Here is a 15,163-nt window from a genome sequence, read left to right on the forward strand (position 1 = left end):
AGGAGGCAAGGTAGATGAGATGAGGGATTGAGTTGGGGAGGGCAGATAGGAAGAAGTCCAGAAAACATCTCTTTATGAATATATATTTATATTTGTATTTATAATCATTTATTTCGTCTTTTTTATAATCATTTTTTTCATCTCAGGAGCGAGGGGTTCACTGGGTCCGTTGAGAAGGGGGTCGGATCAGGAGGAGGCAGGCTGCTCTGGGATGTCTGTGGTCTCCATTTCATAAGTGCCCTTTCTGTCAAAAAAGGCCTTCCCCTTCAAGGCCTCTATGAGCTGCTGTAGTCGCTTGGCAAAAGAAAGTGCTTGGGGAGGTTTAGTGGAAGGTTGCGGTGGGGGAGGGGGAGGGGGTGGTGGTGGGGGAGGGAGTGGCGGTGGAGGAGGGGGGGGCGGTGGAGCTGTGGGTTGGGGTCGGGCCACTGCAGCGGGTCTCTGGGAGGGAGGTGGTCGAGGAGGTTGTTGGAAGTACCAAGGTGGGCGAATAGAAGGCTGAGTGGAGGTGGGTTTAGCGGGGGGTGCTGGAGTAGAAGGAGGGGGAGGGGTGGGCAACTGAATCATGTGCAAAGCATTAGAACCAATCTTGGAAGCAATCCAGTTCAGATAGGACCAGGTAGACGTGTAGACTCCGGGGCGCTTAGCTCGGGCACAGCCTACCCCCCAGCTTGTGATTCCCACGACCACGTAGCTGTTTTCCACGCTCTCTCTGCACATGAGAGGCCCGCCGCTGTCCCCCTGCCCAGAAGGACACAGAAGTCACTCTCTGCCAGAGCCACTTTCCCTGCCCAGAAGGGTCATAGACTCTGGGAGGCATTTTTGCAGTCGTATGGTTCCCTGCTGCCGTAAGCACAGGCAGTTGTGGTAAAGTTGAGGTGCACCAACAGCTGCTCGGGGATGTGAGAAGGGTGGGGATTGTCATGGGTTTCCTCGCGGTGAGGAGGCAAGATGAGCAAATGCATGTGCCTGTGCACGTGGTTTTACGTGCGTACGTCAGCATGTGTGTACAAGTGGATTTGACTGTTTTGCATTCTGGTGAAGAGAGGTAAGCATTCTCTTTGGAGCAGTGTTTGGATGATATGATCTCTGCGTTAGGGTGGGATAAAGTTCTACAAATGGTGATTGATTCTTTGTAGGGGCAGTTGGTGGGTGTCACCTCCCAAGCTCATTGTGACTGTAGATGCTGGAAGACGGGACCCGGGAAATTTGCTCGGGGATCCAAAAAAGAGGTGTCCGCAAGGGCCTGGGCACCCAAAGGGAAGTTACCTGGCAGGTGTCAATCTTGCCTTCAGGATACCCTGCGCACACATTGGTTGAACGAATGCGCCCATTGTACCACATGGTCGAGTTACATAAGTCGAGGTCGATGATGTCCACACGTGCCTCCTGCAGTATAGGTGATGTCCTGGGGGCTACAGCCAGGCGACTCAGTGGTCAGTGATCACAGAAGACGTGTTCTGGGAAAGCCCTGCCTTCCTCCCTCCACTAAAACCCCGTCATCCTGAAATGCTCTATTTGAACCTAAGATCCATGCAAGTCAATGCCCCCGGCCTCTCCGTACCCACTCCTGAAGGGAAGAAAACACACAGCTGGAAGAGCAGAGGAGAGGCAGGAGATGGAGGTGGAGGAGAGAGGAGGAGAGAAAGGAGGTGGACGGTGGGCAGCCGGCAGATGGAGGCTGGACGGATACAGCTGGAGAGTCGCGTACATTAACGGTAGATGATGGTTACAGAGGGGACGTTAACAATTACACTGAGGGTGCGCTGAGCACTCACTATGCATCGCACAGGCTTCGTCCCATTCACTCCTCACAGCCACCTCACGAGTTAGGGACGGTTATTCCCCTTTTCTCCAACCAGGAGATTGGAGCACCCCTTGCCAAGGTCACGGCAGGGGCCTGGTGCGGCTTGGATCCACACCCAGGTCTTCCTCTCTAGACTCAAGTCCAGGCCACGCCTTTCGTTCTGGCTACAGGTCACCCCCCTGCTTCTTACCCTCCACCCGGGTGTGGACAGGACCTGCTGGACTTGGTCTGATGAGTCCCTCCCCATGTGCCTCGTATCTGTTTTGAGATGTGGAGATAGCAGAGCTATGGCAGGGCCTCCACACACAGGCAGACCTGTCAGGGGCACGGGGGGTTGAAATGACCCCTGAGGCCACGTCAGAGCTTCCTTTATTGCCTCAGATGCTCGGCCATGACCAGGGGTTAAGAAAGGCCCAGCCTTTGCTGGGGCTGGAGCAGCCAGATCCATTGCATCTGGCTTGGAGCCCAAGAGCCGATGCGACGGTCCGCTCTGCATCACGTGGTCCCACAGACAGGAGGGTTCCACTGGCCCTGCCACAGCAGCACCCATAGCCCAGCCACAGCCCAGTGGGCTTGAACATCGTGTGCAGTGCAGATGCGGAGTTGCCAGATCAGACCTATCGGAGGGGCAGACCCGGAGCATGGCTCTGAAGGCCGAGAGGGAAGGCAGGCGCCCCATGGAGCGCTGTGGGTGGGGCAGGCACAGCAAGCATTCAGTAGATGGCTGCTGAATGCATGTTTGCGTGGCTTTGGTTATGCTTCCAACCTCCTTAGCCCCCACCTTTCCTTCCCATCCAAGCAGCAATGAGGGTTTTGTACATGCACTGCCCTTCGGGTAGGGGTAACACGGAAATAACAATGGCAAGCCTGGCTTGTTGGCCATTAAGGTGACCTTTTAAATCTATGGCAGAGCCCACAGTCTTGAAAGCCATGAGATTCATTGTTAAGAGCCAGGTGTCCTGAAACACAGAAGAGTTTTCTCAGTCCCAGCACCTTGGCTTTAAACATCAAATGCCAAAAAAGCCTGCAGGAGCTAAACATTCAATGGAAAAAGAGGCCGATTCCCAAAAGTGCTCTTCCAGCCCCAAAGCATCTGAGTTCAAGGAAGAGGTAGGTCAAGAAAAAGAAAGGTCGGAAGGAATATCACAGGAGGCTGGGGGTTTCTCTAAGACTTGGCCTTAAAGGTGGGGGCTGTGTTTGCAAAAAAAAAAGGATAGAAATCTCATTAAATTTAAGGTGATTCTAGAACAAAATAGGTCTTTCGTGACGTCCAGGGTATAGGTGGGAGCCCACAGTTCTCCTGAGCAAAAGGACAGCAGAGGTGGGGTTGGTGGGGCGGGGGGGGTGTCATTGGATGGAAACTCTGAGATCAGCCTCCCAGGGACCGCAAGAACCCCCAAAAGCTAAGGACAAGGTCGGACAGGTGGGCAGAGCAGGGCAGGCCAGGGGATGAGACAAGAAGAAAGTGTGTACTTGCTCTAGAGATCATGGCAGAGCCACGGACACCAACAGCCGGACAGGGATTGACACCCCAGGCCAGGGAGGAAAGGTTGTGAGTCAGCAAAGGCCAGTGAAAGCAAAGGTGACTGGGAGGAGATGCCCTTCCCCGAGGGACAGCATAGGTGGCAATCTTATCAGAAACTAAGATCAAACTTTGAGAGAGGAGAAGAAGAGTTAAGGGAAGAATCCAAAATTACCGATTTTTGTTACCAAAAAAAGAAAAAAATACTGAGCTTTAAACCCCAAATGATTGAACTGCCTTGAATTAGGAATCCCAGATTTTCCATTATCAATGAACAAAAGAGATTGAAAGCTAAGTTAATTTCAATCATATCGTCACATCCCTAATGTGACTGGGTGAAGACTCACGCACACACCAACAGAAAGCTGAAAGGGTGGCTCACGAGCAGAGGCCTGTCCTACTCCGTCTCGCCCCGCTAGCAGAAACTTGCTGCCCGTCGCTGACCCGCAGAAAGCCACACCCGCCACCAGCCCCTCTCCCGGTCCCCAGGGGACACGCGCAGTAACGGCTGGGCAGGATGGACGGCCGGCAAGCATGGGGAGCAGAGATGGCACTGGGGCAGAAGGGCGGGGCTCGGGAGCCGCAGAGCTTGGAGACCACGTGCCCTGGCCCTTCCATATACAGATAGAGAGGGAAACTCGGTCTAAAGCCCTTCTCCAAGTGCTGCGTCGGGGCGCATCCCCCGCTTCCAGAACTCACCCCGGGGCTCCAGGCACAGCCTCGACCCCATGCTAAAGACGCCAAGGTTCTCCTTGTGCCTGCCATCGGCCTCTCCCGGGGGGGCACACCAGCCGCCGGTGAGGGGCCCTGGACAGGGAACTCTGCTCTGTTTCTCTGGCTGTGAAAGGGGACAGCGGCAGGACCCGCTCACAGCACCGCGCTGGGGCCTGGGTGGGGCTAGGGCAGGCGTCCACGTATTTCCCCTTCACCTCAAGGACCGCCGAGGGGGTGACCAGCATTTCTCCCTGCCGCTACTCACCATTGTCTTTTAAGAATCCCCAGCCAGCCACCCAGCATGTCTGGGGAATTCTGGGTGGGCCTGCCCGAAACTGGGGCAGGCAGCCTGGTCCAATGAAGTGCCCACAGGGAACAGGGGGGGTGATCTTCATGAGAGCAATGTCGTTTGCCTCTGAACCCGGGGAGTACTTCTCGTGAATGATGATTTTCTCGACGTGTCTCTCCTGCAGTGGCGGCCTCACTGGCTTATCGCTTCCCCACACAACCTCCTTTGCTCCGAAAATCAGCCTCCAGTCGGTAACTCTTCTGTGGGCACAGAGGTAAGCCAGGTCACCCTCGCTGTGGACTGGCTAGTGACCGTGACCCTTGGAGCGCCCCATCCCCCGCGGGTGTGGGTCGGGTCACCCCCGCCGTCTGGTTACCACTGGGCCCAAAGCCTCAGGTTTCCCCGGCACACAGACCCCTGGAGAACGCCCAGTTCTGAGAAGAGCCTTTCTGAAGACCCCCTCTGCGTGTTCCCGCACATACATTTTGTTCCGGAAGCAGTGAGCAGCAGTGAGCAGCCAGTGGGAGTTCAGCAAGGTGCCCCCGCACACGTGGTACCGCCGATTGTTGTGGTACGTGAAGATCTGGAGGCTGACCATCCAGGGCCAGGCCCCGAGCGCCGCGGCCTGCCCACCGATGATGCGCGTGCCCCCTTGCTGGTTCTGCCTGAACCGTGACCCGCAGGGGCCGCTGAGGAGAGACCACGGGCACAGTTCGAATCAGGAATAGGCCAGCCTTTCCTCGTGCCTCCACAACGGGGGGAGAGCGGCGTGGGGCTGGTCACAGCGGGGAAGAGCTGGGGTCCTGGGAAAGCAGGGGCAGCTCGAGGGTGTGGGATCCAGGGGGACGGCTGAGCAGTGGCGCTGTGGCGGCTGTGATGGGACAGGAAGCCACGGGCTCCAGGAAATACTCCAGGGGCGGCATTTCTCGGGTCTTGTGCGTGTGGTCGCCAGGTGGGGACAGAGGGGGCCACGGGTAGCTAGGACAGGCTGTGAGGGCCCTAGAAGTATGGGAGATCCCTAGTCAGAGGGGGGGCTGAAGGTGGGAGCGGAGGGGGGTCATCTTGTGTGGGAGACTCCGGGAAGAGCCAGCGGGTCCTGGGGCTGCAGGGTTGGGTTGCACAGTTGTAGGAGGAGAGCAGCCGCAGGTCGATAAAGTGACCCCCAGGGGAGGGGGGCACACTGGGGCGGGAGCGGTCCAGAGGGGGAAGGTCAGGGCTCTGTGTCGCTGGTGGGAGTTTGGCAGTCATTGGCACTGCGGGGTACCTTGGGGGCTTGGGAATGCTACACGTGGAGTGGAGGTCCCAGAGGTACCGCCTGACGACACCCTGGGGCCTTTGGGGTCAGCCTCAGTGGGGGGCGTCCCAGTGTCTGTGGGAGGACAGGAGCTCCTGAGAATCAAGACTCCCGTTCAAGAGGCAGTGAAGTCAGTCACTGGGCGGGGAGGGAGCACAGGCCTGTGTGCTGCAGGGCCCCAGGAGTCAGTCTCTGGAGGAAACCATGGACGTCTGGGGCCCTGGGGGCTCTGGGTTGAGGATGCTGGGAGCAGGGATGGTCTGGGTTGGGGATGTGGGTAACAGGCGCTGTGAGACCCGAGGGACTGCTGAGGCCCCAGCTTGGCTTCCTCCAGAGCCCTGGACACAGGGAGTCTGGGTGGGGTCTGTTACTCAGAAGACACCCTCCCCACCCCAGGTGTCTGTGACACTTACTCACACGTGATGTTATCTCTAGCGACCACAGACACTGCCAAGACCAGCAGAACGGCAGTTGGCAACATCTCTACCAAACTCCTGCTCCAGCCTGGCCTGGAAGCCCAGTGACCTCACAAAGCTCCATGGCCTTCTGACCAATCAGCAGAGTGACCTCCCACCCCCCACCCTCCAGCAGTCAGGCCAGGCAGGAGGAGCCCTTTAGCTCAACCGGTTCATGCTGAAGTGACTTCCCAACTTCTGGCACAGGATCCCCCCCACCCCAGGGTGACGCGGGTTCACATGCAGCCCCCTCCCTCTGTCCCAAGGCCAGGATCTTCAGTTCCCGTTATCTTCCAAGGTCCCACACCATCTGAGGTTCCAGCTTTGTGCAGGTTCGGGGTCTGACCCTCATGCAAGCTGTAGCCACAGTCCCATTCCAACTCACAGACTGAGGGGCAGCTGAGCCGCTCTGCGACAAGACGGTGCAATATGTCAGCGGTTCGAGGGAGGCTCCACAGGTTGACAGGTCCTTAACACTGCGGGGGGAAATTGTCTTTCCCTCTTCCAAGTGTGTGCTATCAGCACACTTTCTGAAGACCATTTTGAACTTACCCAGCTTAAGACTACAAAGCCCACCTTTCTCTCCACAGGGTCTCGGTATCTTCTACCTGAGTGTCTCCAGGTCTCCTCCCTGGGGCCATGTGCAGCAGGGTGTTCTCTCCTATACCTGAGTGTCAGGAATTCTCAGCACAGTTACCTGAATGTCATGAAGTAATGTTTCTTCTGAATGTCAGGAGACAGCATCTCACCTCCCAGAGTAGGAGAATGCTCACCTCACCTACCTGGATGTTAAAAAGTTTTACCTCCCCTGTCAGAGTGTGGGGAGGTCGCATCTCTACCTACTGGAGGAGCAGTCTTAGCTCCTGTACCTGAGTATAAAGTCTCAACTGGCCTATCTGAACGCCAAGGAGTTGCACCCCACCTATATGAGTGTCACGAGGTCCCACCTCTCCTACCCGAGTGTCAGCACACCTCATGTCCTCTTTCCAGGTATGAAGAGTTTTCAGATTGTCAGACGATCTCGATTCCTTTACCCAAGCATCTTCTCTGACTAAGTGTCCTACTTTCTCATTTCATGTAACCTTCAGGAGGTCACATCCCCCTCAACTGAACATCCAGCAGGTCGCATATATCTTACCTGAGTATCAGGGAGCTGTCATCTCCTCCCCCTGACTGTGAGGATGTCTCTTTTCTTCCACCTCAGGGCCAAAGGCCTCAACTCCACCACCTGAGTGTCACTTTGTCTCATCTTCTCTACCTGAGAACCGAAAGGTCTCACATCCTCTATCTGAGTGTCAAGAGGTTGCATCTCACCTATATGAGTACTCCGAGGCTTCAACTGCCACACTGGAGTGTCAGGGGTTCTCGCAACCCCACTTGACTGCCAGGAAGTCTCCCAGCCCCTGCTTGAGGAGGCCGGCGTCTCCCTTCTGGAATGTCGTGAGCTTACATCTTCTCTACCTGAGCACCACAAGGTTTCCTCTCCTCTACATAAGTGTCCAAACCTCTCCTCTCAACCCCCTGACTGTCTGAAGTCTTTCTCTCCCCTTCCTGGGTGTCTGGAGGTCTCATCTCCCCTACCTGAGGGTCATGAAATCTCTATCTCCCATTTGAGCGCAAGGAGGTCTTACAGGCCCTGAGTGTCGGGAGGTCTCGTCTCTACCTGACAGGCCTCATCTCTTCCGCTCTGTGTCTGGAGGTCCTGCCTCTTCCCTCTAAGTGACCGGGGGGGTCTCCTCTCCCTTACTTTAGTACAAGCATGTCTCATCTTCCTTATTTGAGTGTCACGAGGCTTCGCTGTCCCCGGGTATCAGGCATTTCCATCTATTCTACCTAATTGTCAGGGCATCTCACTTACTCTCCAATGTCCAGAGACATCCTCTCACACACCTCATTGTCAGGAAGTTATTTTGTCCACATGACTGTCCCCAAATATACTCTCCCTGCGGGTCAGAAGGTCTTGTCTCTCCTATTACAAAGCCAGAACATGTCATCTTTATTTACTAGGGAGTGACAAGGCCTTATCCCGCCAGTGAGGAGCAGGATGATTTAACTTCCTTACTTGAGTTTGATATTCATTATTTCCCTTCCTGCCAAGTGGGAGGTTTTATTTCCCTTATATAAATGCAATCAGGTCTCAAAGATATCAACTATTGGAGTGTCACGAGATTTTTCTCTCTGCTACTGCACGGCGGGAGGTCTCCCTCTCCGCTCCCTGAGTGTAAGGAGGAGTCATCTCCCCTCCGTCCGTTTCAGGGCTCTTAGATACTTTATCTGTTAGGATCTCTTACTTCCCATACCTGAGTGTCACAGGGCTTGTTTCTTCTACTTGACTTTCAGGAGGACTCTTCTGCCTTACATAAGTGTCCAAGGTCTCTCTCTCTCTCTCTCTCTCATCTCAGGTGGTCTCACCTCCTCTATCTGAAGGTTTCGAGGTCCTATTTCACCAACCTGAGGTCTTGCTTATTTTAACTCAGTGTCAGACTGTGCCTGATAAAGTAACCAAAAAAGGCTTTGGAAATATAGTTCAAGAAATGGCAATAGGAACTCTATAAGTGATATTAAAGGTTTGCTTGTTAAAGAAAAGGTTATTCAGGTGTTTTTACAGGATTTTGATGGGCATAAAGTTGATACGGTATTTAGATCCATGAGAATCATTTAACAGAATGATGTAACCATTTATGTTAAATGTTAATATGTACAATTTTCTGGAAATCATAACTTTTGCAAGTTTTTCAAAATATAGGATGAAAATGTAACATACAAACTTCAAAATGAAAAGTGGTACCCAGTTTTTCAAAACATTTAGGGGTTATGCAGTAACAAAGATTGAAGACCCAATGTCTAGATTCTAGAAGACAGTTATTGTTTGACTCTTCAGAGTAGCGCCCACTTCTGATTCTTGAAGGGGTTACAGTACCTGCTCGCAGCCACAGTCACGCGTTGAGCGACAGGCACATGGACCAGCAGGCTTAATTTTGTCATTAAACCGAACGGAAGAGTGACGTCGTTTGCCTTCTCCACGCTGTTCCCGAGAGCAAAGGAGGGAGGTGGGAAGGTACAGGACAGTTAGGATTCTGGGGCCAGAGGATGGGGTCTCAATGGCTACTGTGGGCTTGGCTCAGGCCAAGGTGGAGCTCCCAGCACGGGGAGCAGGACAAGGGGCTCCCCACACCCCTCCACCCGAGGTTCCTTCTCCCCACTCTCCAGCCCCACTCCCTCCCCACCCCGACACGCCCCTCTAGCTGACCCCAGCCCTCCCCCCTGCTCCTGTGCACTCCGCATCCCCACTCACCTGAGCAAGCCAACTCCCACCCCATCTTCCTCACACTGAGCCTTAACCTCTGCTGGCTCCCGCCTGCCCCTGCCTCACCTCTCCCACCCTGCTCACTCCCGCCCGCCTTCAGTTACTCTCCAGCGTGGCCCCTCATCAGCCATCCAGCCTCAGCGCCCACAGGACCCTGGGGGCGGCTGGAGCCACAGCCTCTGCTCTGGGTTCCAGAGAGCACTGGTGAGTTGCTTGGGGCCCCTGAGAGGATAAAGCTGGAACATTCTGAGGTCATGACGAGGCAGGAGCGGGGCAGGGAGTTCGTAGTCCTGAGTGAGAAAGCGGCCGCAGGCGTTGGGAGGCTTCAGCTCACTCAGCCCTGTGTCCCTCTGCCATCTCTCCACCTGCCCCTGCAGGCTTCTCCGGTATAGATCTTGAAGGTTCTGACTCATTTTCAGAGGCACTGGGGTGGCTTCCGACCTGTGGGGATATCGGTCTCCCCAGACCCCCGGGGGCCGGGACGGCAACGCCATTTCCAGGGAAGGTGGCTCCCACTGCCGTGTCCTTCCTCTCCTCCACTGAAAAGCAGGACTCGCCCCAAGTTCCGGGCCCCGTTCCAGGGAAGCCCAGGGTTCCGTGTGCAGCTCAGAGGAGCCCAGCGCCCCAGCTGCCACAGTGCTCAGGCCCAGAGGGAGCCAGGGTCCCACCTCTGCCCCCCACACTCGGACCCTCCCGGGTCCCCACTCCTCGACTCCCTTCTTGGCCTCTTCTGTAGGATGACCACTGTTTCTAACTTGAAAACGAAGCCAAAAATTTGAAAAATGTTGAAAATTTGAAATTGGGGGGCTTTGTAGGCAGACAGTGAGCCTCTCTCAAGGTCCCACTGCCAAGCAGTCACCGCCGCAGCCTCACAGGGGCCTTCAGCTTCCCTTGCAGGCCATCCAGACCTTCACCTGCTCCTCAGAGCTTTTCTGCCTTCCCGCCCGCTCTGGGCAAAGACACCTGAGTCCACCCCTCTCCTGCCCACAAGGCTTCACTCCATCCACCGTTCTTACTCTTCCCGGGGTCCTCACGCTTTCCGGGAGGCGTCGCCCAGGCCCCATCCTGAATCGAGGTCCACATTTGCATGTGCCACATTCACACTCCGCCTTGACCCAGCGTGGCCAGGCTCTGCACCCACTGCCCCTCCTAAAACCCCACCGGGTGACTGGTGCCCAACTGGTCTGATATCCCACCTCTGCGGCTTCTGGCCCTCTCTCAGACCTGGGCCCCGCAGTCTCCACCCTTCCATGGCTCCCTCTGGGTCTCCTGTGCCCTCTCACCTCACTGTTCCTCCTCCTTTCACTCTCTGAGGTGCCTCTGCCCTTCCTGTGAGCTACCACCCCCCACCAGGTGCCACACAGCACTTGCCCCATCGATGGCTGGTGGCAGCTGGCTCAGAGGGGAGAAGGCCTGAACATGGGCAGAAGCTTTGGGGGCAGGAAAGCGGGGATGGACACAAGAGGGTTCAAAGACAGGAGCAGCAGAATTTAGGGGCAACTGGATACCAGGGGGAAAAGTGGACAGAGGCCATGGAGGACAACCGGACTTACAGCTCAGGGGGTGTCATTCACTGAGCTGGGGAGCAGAGAGCGAAGCTTCCAGCTCAGGAAGCATGGGCTCAGGTCCAGCAGGCCTCGGAAAGAGAGAGAGGCACGGAGAAGCCGGGCACGTGGGCATGGAGGTCAGTAAAGAGACTGGGTCAGAGACAGGGATCTGCAGGTGATCACTGCGTGGGGCTGAGTGCTTGCTCCAGGCCGGGGAGGTTTGTGTGAGCTGTCCAAGGGACAGCAGAGTTTGTGCTCCCGATACTTCCTCAAGCAGGCAACAGAGAGGTGGTTTCATTTCTTATAAATTTATTACATAATAATATTATAATAATTATTATCAATAATAATAATAATATAAGAAACATAGATCTCTGTGGGGTGTATCACAACGTCAGGGTCAGGAGGCCTCAGGACTGGAGCAGGGGGTGAAATCCCCCAGCTGGAACTCCATACAAAAGGAGGGGTGAAGCAGAACTGACCCTGTAAAGTTAAAAACCCAAATTGAACGGAACCAAAAACCCACAGGTGAGTGTGAGACGAGTGTGTATGTGGCAGTCTGTTACAGTGACTGCCGCCGTGTGTGTGACCTGGTCTGTTGGTGAACGGGTTACTGGGTGTGAATCTGCCCAGGGAATGGGGCCGGCGGGCCGGGGGCGGGGCGGGTGGGCACAGACCGGCGTGCCAGGTCCCTGGGCTGTGAAAACTTCTGTTTTCTGGGTTTTTTAATTTTTATTAAAAAAAGCTAGAAATATAAACAGAAACTTGTGAGTGACGTGGATGGAGCTTAGTCCAGACTCCAAACCCTAGGTTTAAAAACGTCCCGGGCCCCCCACCCCACAGGTCATTGCTGAGTGTGAGGAGTCACAGTAAGGGGGGCTGGGGTGCCTGCTGGGCTCTTTGCCTCTCCCCAGGGCTCGCAGTGGCCTGGCTCTAGGGCTGCCCCGATGATCCCCCCTAGAAGCCCGACGGGGGGAGCACTGCCTCCAGGGGCCCTCGGGGGCCTCTCCCAAGCAGCAAGCCTTCACCAAGAAGGCGCACTCAGGCTCGGCAAGGCTCTGGAGGGCCAGGCTGGGCAGACAGCAGGTCCCAGGGTGCAAGACGACCTCTGACTTTCTTTGGAAGTGGAGACGGGGTGCTTTCACAGGCACACACCCATGCACGCACCCTGTGCACGCTTCCGAAGCCCCTACACTAGTCCAGAGTGGCCCCTAGGGACCGCTCTCCAGTCAGGCACACGCGGGGCTCCGATGCACTCAGTCGCACCCCGAGATTCACACACTCGCACATGTGCGCACACACACAGGGCGGAACTGGAGACTTCAGGTCTGAGGCAGGGAGGCTTCTTTGCTGTAGTCGCCCAGCAGCGTGGGGAGGAGGCTAGACCCCTACTGGGGAGGGACCCTGCGAGAGAGATAGCTGGGGGCGGGTGCCAGGGCCCTGCCCTCCCACCCCCCACTCCAGGGCCACGGTCTCCCAGGCGATCTGACCTTGCTAGTGCCCAGCAGGACTCGCTGCCTGCCGCCCCTCCTCCACGCAGCACCTGAAGGGTCGGTGGGGCACACTATAGCTCAGCGAGGGGAGGGGGCCCAGCCGGGGCCCCAGGACGGGTTACTAGGACCCTGGCCAACCCCAGACCAGCTGGAGCGTCCCCCGCCCCATGTGGGGTGGCAGTGGCAGTTGAGGGGCCAGAGATGGAAGACTGGGCAGCCGCAGCGGAACCACTGGGGGGCTGGAGGGGAGGGGAAGGGAAGCTATTGAGGACAGAGATATTTGTTCCTTTTCTCGTTCCAAATATAGAGTGGATTAAAATATGCAAAACAGGGGGGCTCCTTGGCCCCCAACCGAGAACCCCAATGTCTCCCCCCTCCCCCCGAGTCACCAAGGTGTGTCTTGACCTTGCATGCTGGACTAGGTTCCCCCCTCTGGGAAAGTAGCCACCAGGAGCTGAGCGGGAGATGGTCAGGCCGGAGCAGCCCCGTCCCCAACCCCCTCCCGCTCCAGCCCCCCGCCCCGCCCCACGGCCCGCGCCCTTCCTGACCGTGTGCTGGGTGGGGCTCGACGGCCTGGGAGGGCACTAAGCAATGTACAGGGCAAGTCTCCGAGCAACAGCAAACAGGACGATTCATGCAACATTCCTGGCCCGGGCGCCGTTGGGGTGGGGGTTAGGGGGCGGGCCGAGCCCGCGGCCCGGGGGCGGAGGTGGGGGGCCCTGCCGGCAGGGCGCGGCCGGGGCGTGGGTTGGGGGGGGGCGTCAGCTGCCGTCCAGCTGCCTGAGCGCGCGCTCGATGTTCATGCGGTGGCCCACGCGCGTGACGCCCAGCTCCACGAAGTCGTCCTTGGTGAGCGCCGGCAGGTGCGCGCCCTCGATCTCGTGGTCCTCGAAGCGGTCGCGGTGCTCGCCCAAGTGGATGCTCTCCAGCCAGTCGCCCACGTCGAACTTGCTCCAGAGTTGCAGGGGCTTTTGCTGGAAGGGCCGGCGCGGGCTGGGGGCCCCGGGGCCGGGGCCAGGCGCTGGCGAGGGCAGCGGCGAAGGCGAGGGCGAGCGGCTGCGCGCGCTCACACTGCGCACCACAAAGCGCACCTCCTTCGGCTCGTGCGGGATGGAGAGGCTGGACGACTTGAGGATGGTGGGGGGCGTGAGGCCGAAGGGCCGCCCCGCGCCCCCCGCGCCCGCCCCCAGCCCCTCCACCCGCTCCAGCGACGCGGGCTTCACTGGGCTCGGGGCGCGCCGCGCCACTGGGTAGCGGCCGCCGGGCCGCACCGGGTAGGAGGCCCCGCCGCCCGGGCCCCCAGGGCTGCGCTGCGCTGAGATGGAGCTCAGCTCACCGAGGCTGCTGAAGAGCCTGCGGAGGGAGAGGGGGTCAAGGCCAGGTGAGGGGCACTAGGCGAGGTGGGGGTAGGCGGAGGGGCGGGGGCCAGCGGCCAGGAGGACTCTGGGAGGGCGGGGGCGGGAGGGGGCGGCCTGGGACTCGGTGGGTAGCCTTAGGGCCAGAGGAAGAAAGGAGGGTAGGGTCCTGTGGTTACTCTGGCCTGGTCCTCAGAGTCAGAGCCGGTGCCCTGCTGGGGGAGGGGGGCCCTAGACTGCACGGACCGTGAGGAGTAAAACCCCTGGCCCCCTCCACTCTTTGCGGGCTCCAAGAGCAGGCTGCCGGAGGAAAGACAGCCGCTGGGGCAAAGGGCTTCGCACCGCATTTCCGACAGCCCGGGACACCGGCTCTGGACACTGCCCCGTCCACCCACACCCTGGAGAGTAAGACTCTGGCAAGACCCCTCACCACTTCTCCCACACACCACTTCCCCCTCTGTCATCATGAGGAGACCCAGAAAGACCTGGGCTGGCTGCAGGGCTGGCTGAGTCATGATAAAGGCTGGTGGCAGCACAAGACTGAACAAGTCCATGAGGTCTGAGACAGACACGAGGCGGCGTTCACACCCACACAGAGCAGCGGCACGTGCAGGACAGGCGTGAGGCGGCAACACACCCATGACACGCGGCCTCCCCGCACAGGGCAGCGCACAGCAGCAGCAGTAACACCCACGTGTGTTACATACATGCAGCAGCAGTAGCACCCACGTGTGTTACATACATGCAGCAGCAGTGGCAGGAGTGGCAGTGGCCTGCTCATGACAGTGACACAGCAGCACATGTGCACGCACACACACACACACACACAAACACACAGATGGGTCTTCACTTCCCAGCATCACCTGATAGGACCCCAGGCCTTCAGCCCCGCCACGCCCCCCAGCATGGCCATGGTGGGAAGCCTGGCTGGGGGGACCCCTCCAGAGAAAACCCACTCCTAGATCCCATGCCACCTCCACCCCGTTTCTTTCCCTATCCCCTACTGTGGCCACGGGAAGCCTCATGGGGCCGTCAGTGGCACCAAAGCCCCGTGAAGCCACGCAGAGCAGAGATCCAGGCGGGCAGGTGCAGCGCACGGACAGTGAGAGGCATGGGATGGGCATGCTCACTTACACAGCCGGCGCTCGGGACCACCGCGCAGCTAGACAGAGCAGCCACATGCAGATGGGCAGGAGAGAGCAATGAGAGAGAGTGTTAGCGGCCCAGGCCCTCAAAGCAGGCACACGGCCCCCAGTCACGACCACAGTGAGGGCAGCCAGGTGCAGGGACCCCCTGGCCAGATACCCAGTAAGGGAGGAATTCAGGTGCAGTGGGCCCAGGTGCGATGGGAGGGAACACATCTGGAGCTGCTGGAGGAAGGAA

At 57.8% G+C, this 15,163-nt stretch overlaps 2 protein-coding genes across 7 annotated transcripts in view; both read right to left on the reverse strand.

The window, feature by feature from the left end:
- Nucleotides 1-567: 567 nt before the first annotated feature.
- Nucleotides 568-6,104, reverse strand: ACR (acrosin; the record flags this gene model as incomplete). The annotated part of the gene is made up of 5 exons (XM_082421156.1): nt 568-1,151; nt 1,193-1,412; nt 4,306-4,589; nt 4,812-5,018; nt 6,037-6,104. 5 exons carry the CDS (start codon nt 6,102-6,104, stop codon nt 641-643), a joined length of 1,290 nt encoding a protein of 429 aa, XP_082277282.1. The 3' UTR covers nt 568-640.
- A 5,120-nt stretch (nt 6,105-11,224) lies between these two features.
- The window catches only part of SHANK3 (SH3 and multiple ankyrin repeat domains 3), a 52,454-nt gene continuing 48,515 nt past the window's right edge, over nt 11,225-15,163 (reverse strand). For 4 of the 6 annotated variants that reach the window (XM_082420926.1, XM_082420924.1, XM_082420925.1 and 1 more), the window contains one exon: nt 11,225-13,778. In XM_082420926.1, coding sequence (XP_082277052.1) covers nt 13,187-13,778 — 592 coding nt within the window. In that variant the 3' untranslated portion in view covers nt 11,225-13,186. The other 2 variants (XM_082420928.1, XM_082420927.1) reach the window with 2 other exon arrangements.

This window comes from Balaenoptera physalus (assembly GCF_965194825.1).
Source record: "Balaenoptera physalus genome assembly, chromosome: 13".
NCBI classification, from domain to species: Eukaryota; Metazoa; Chordata; class Mammalia; order Artiodactyla; family Balaenopteridae; genus Balaenoptera; species Balaenoptera physalus.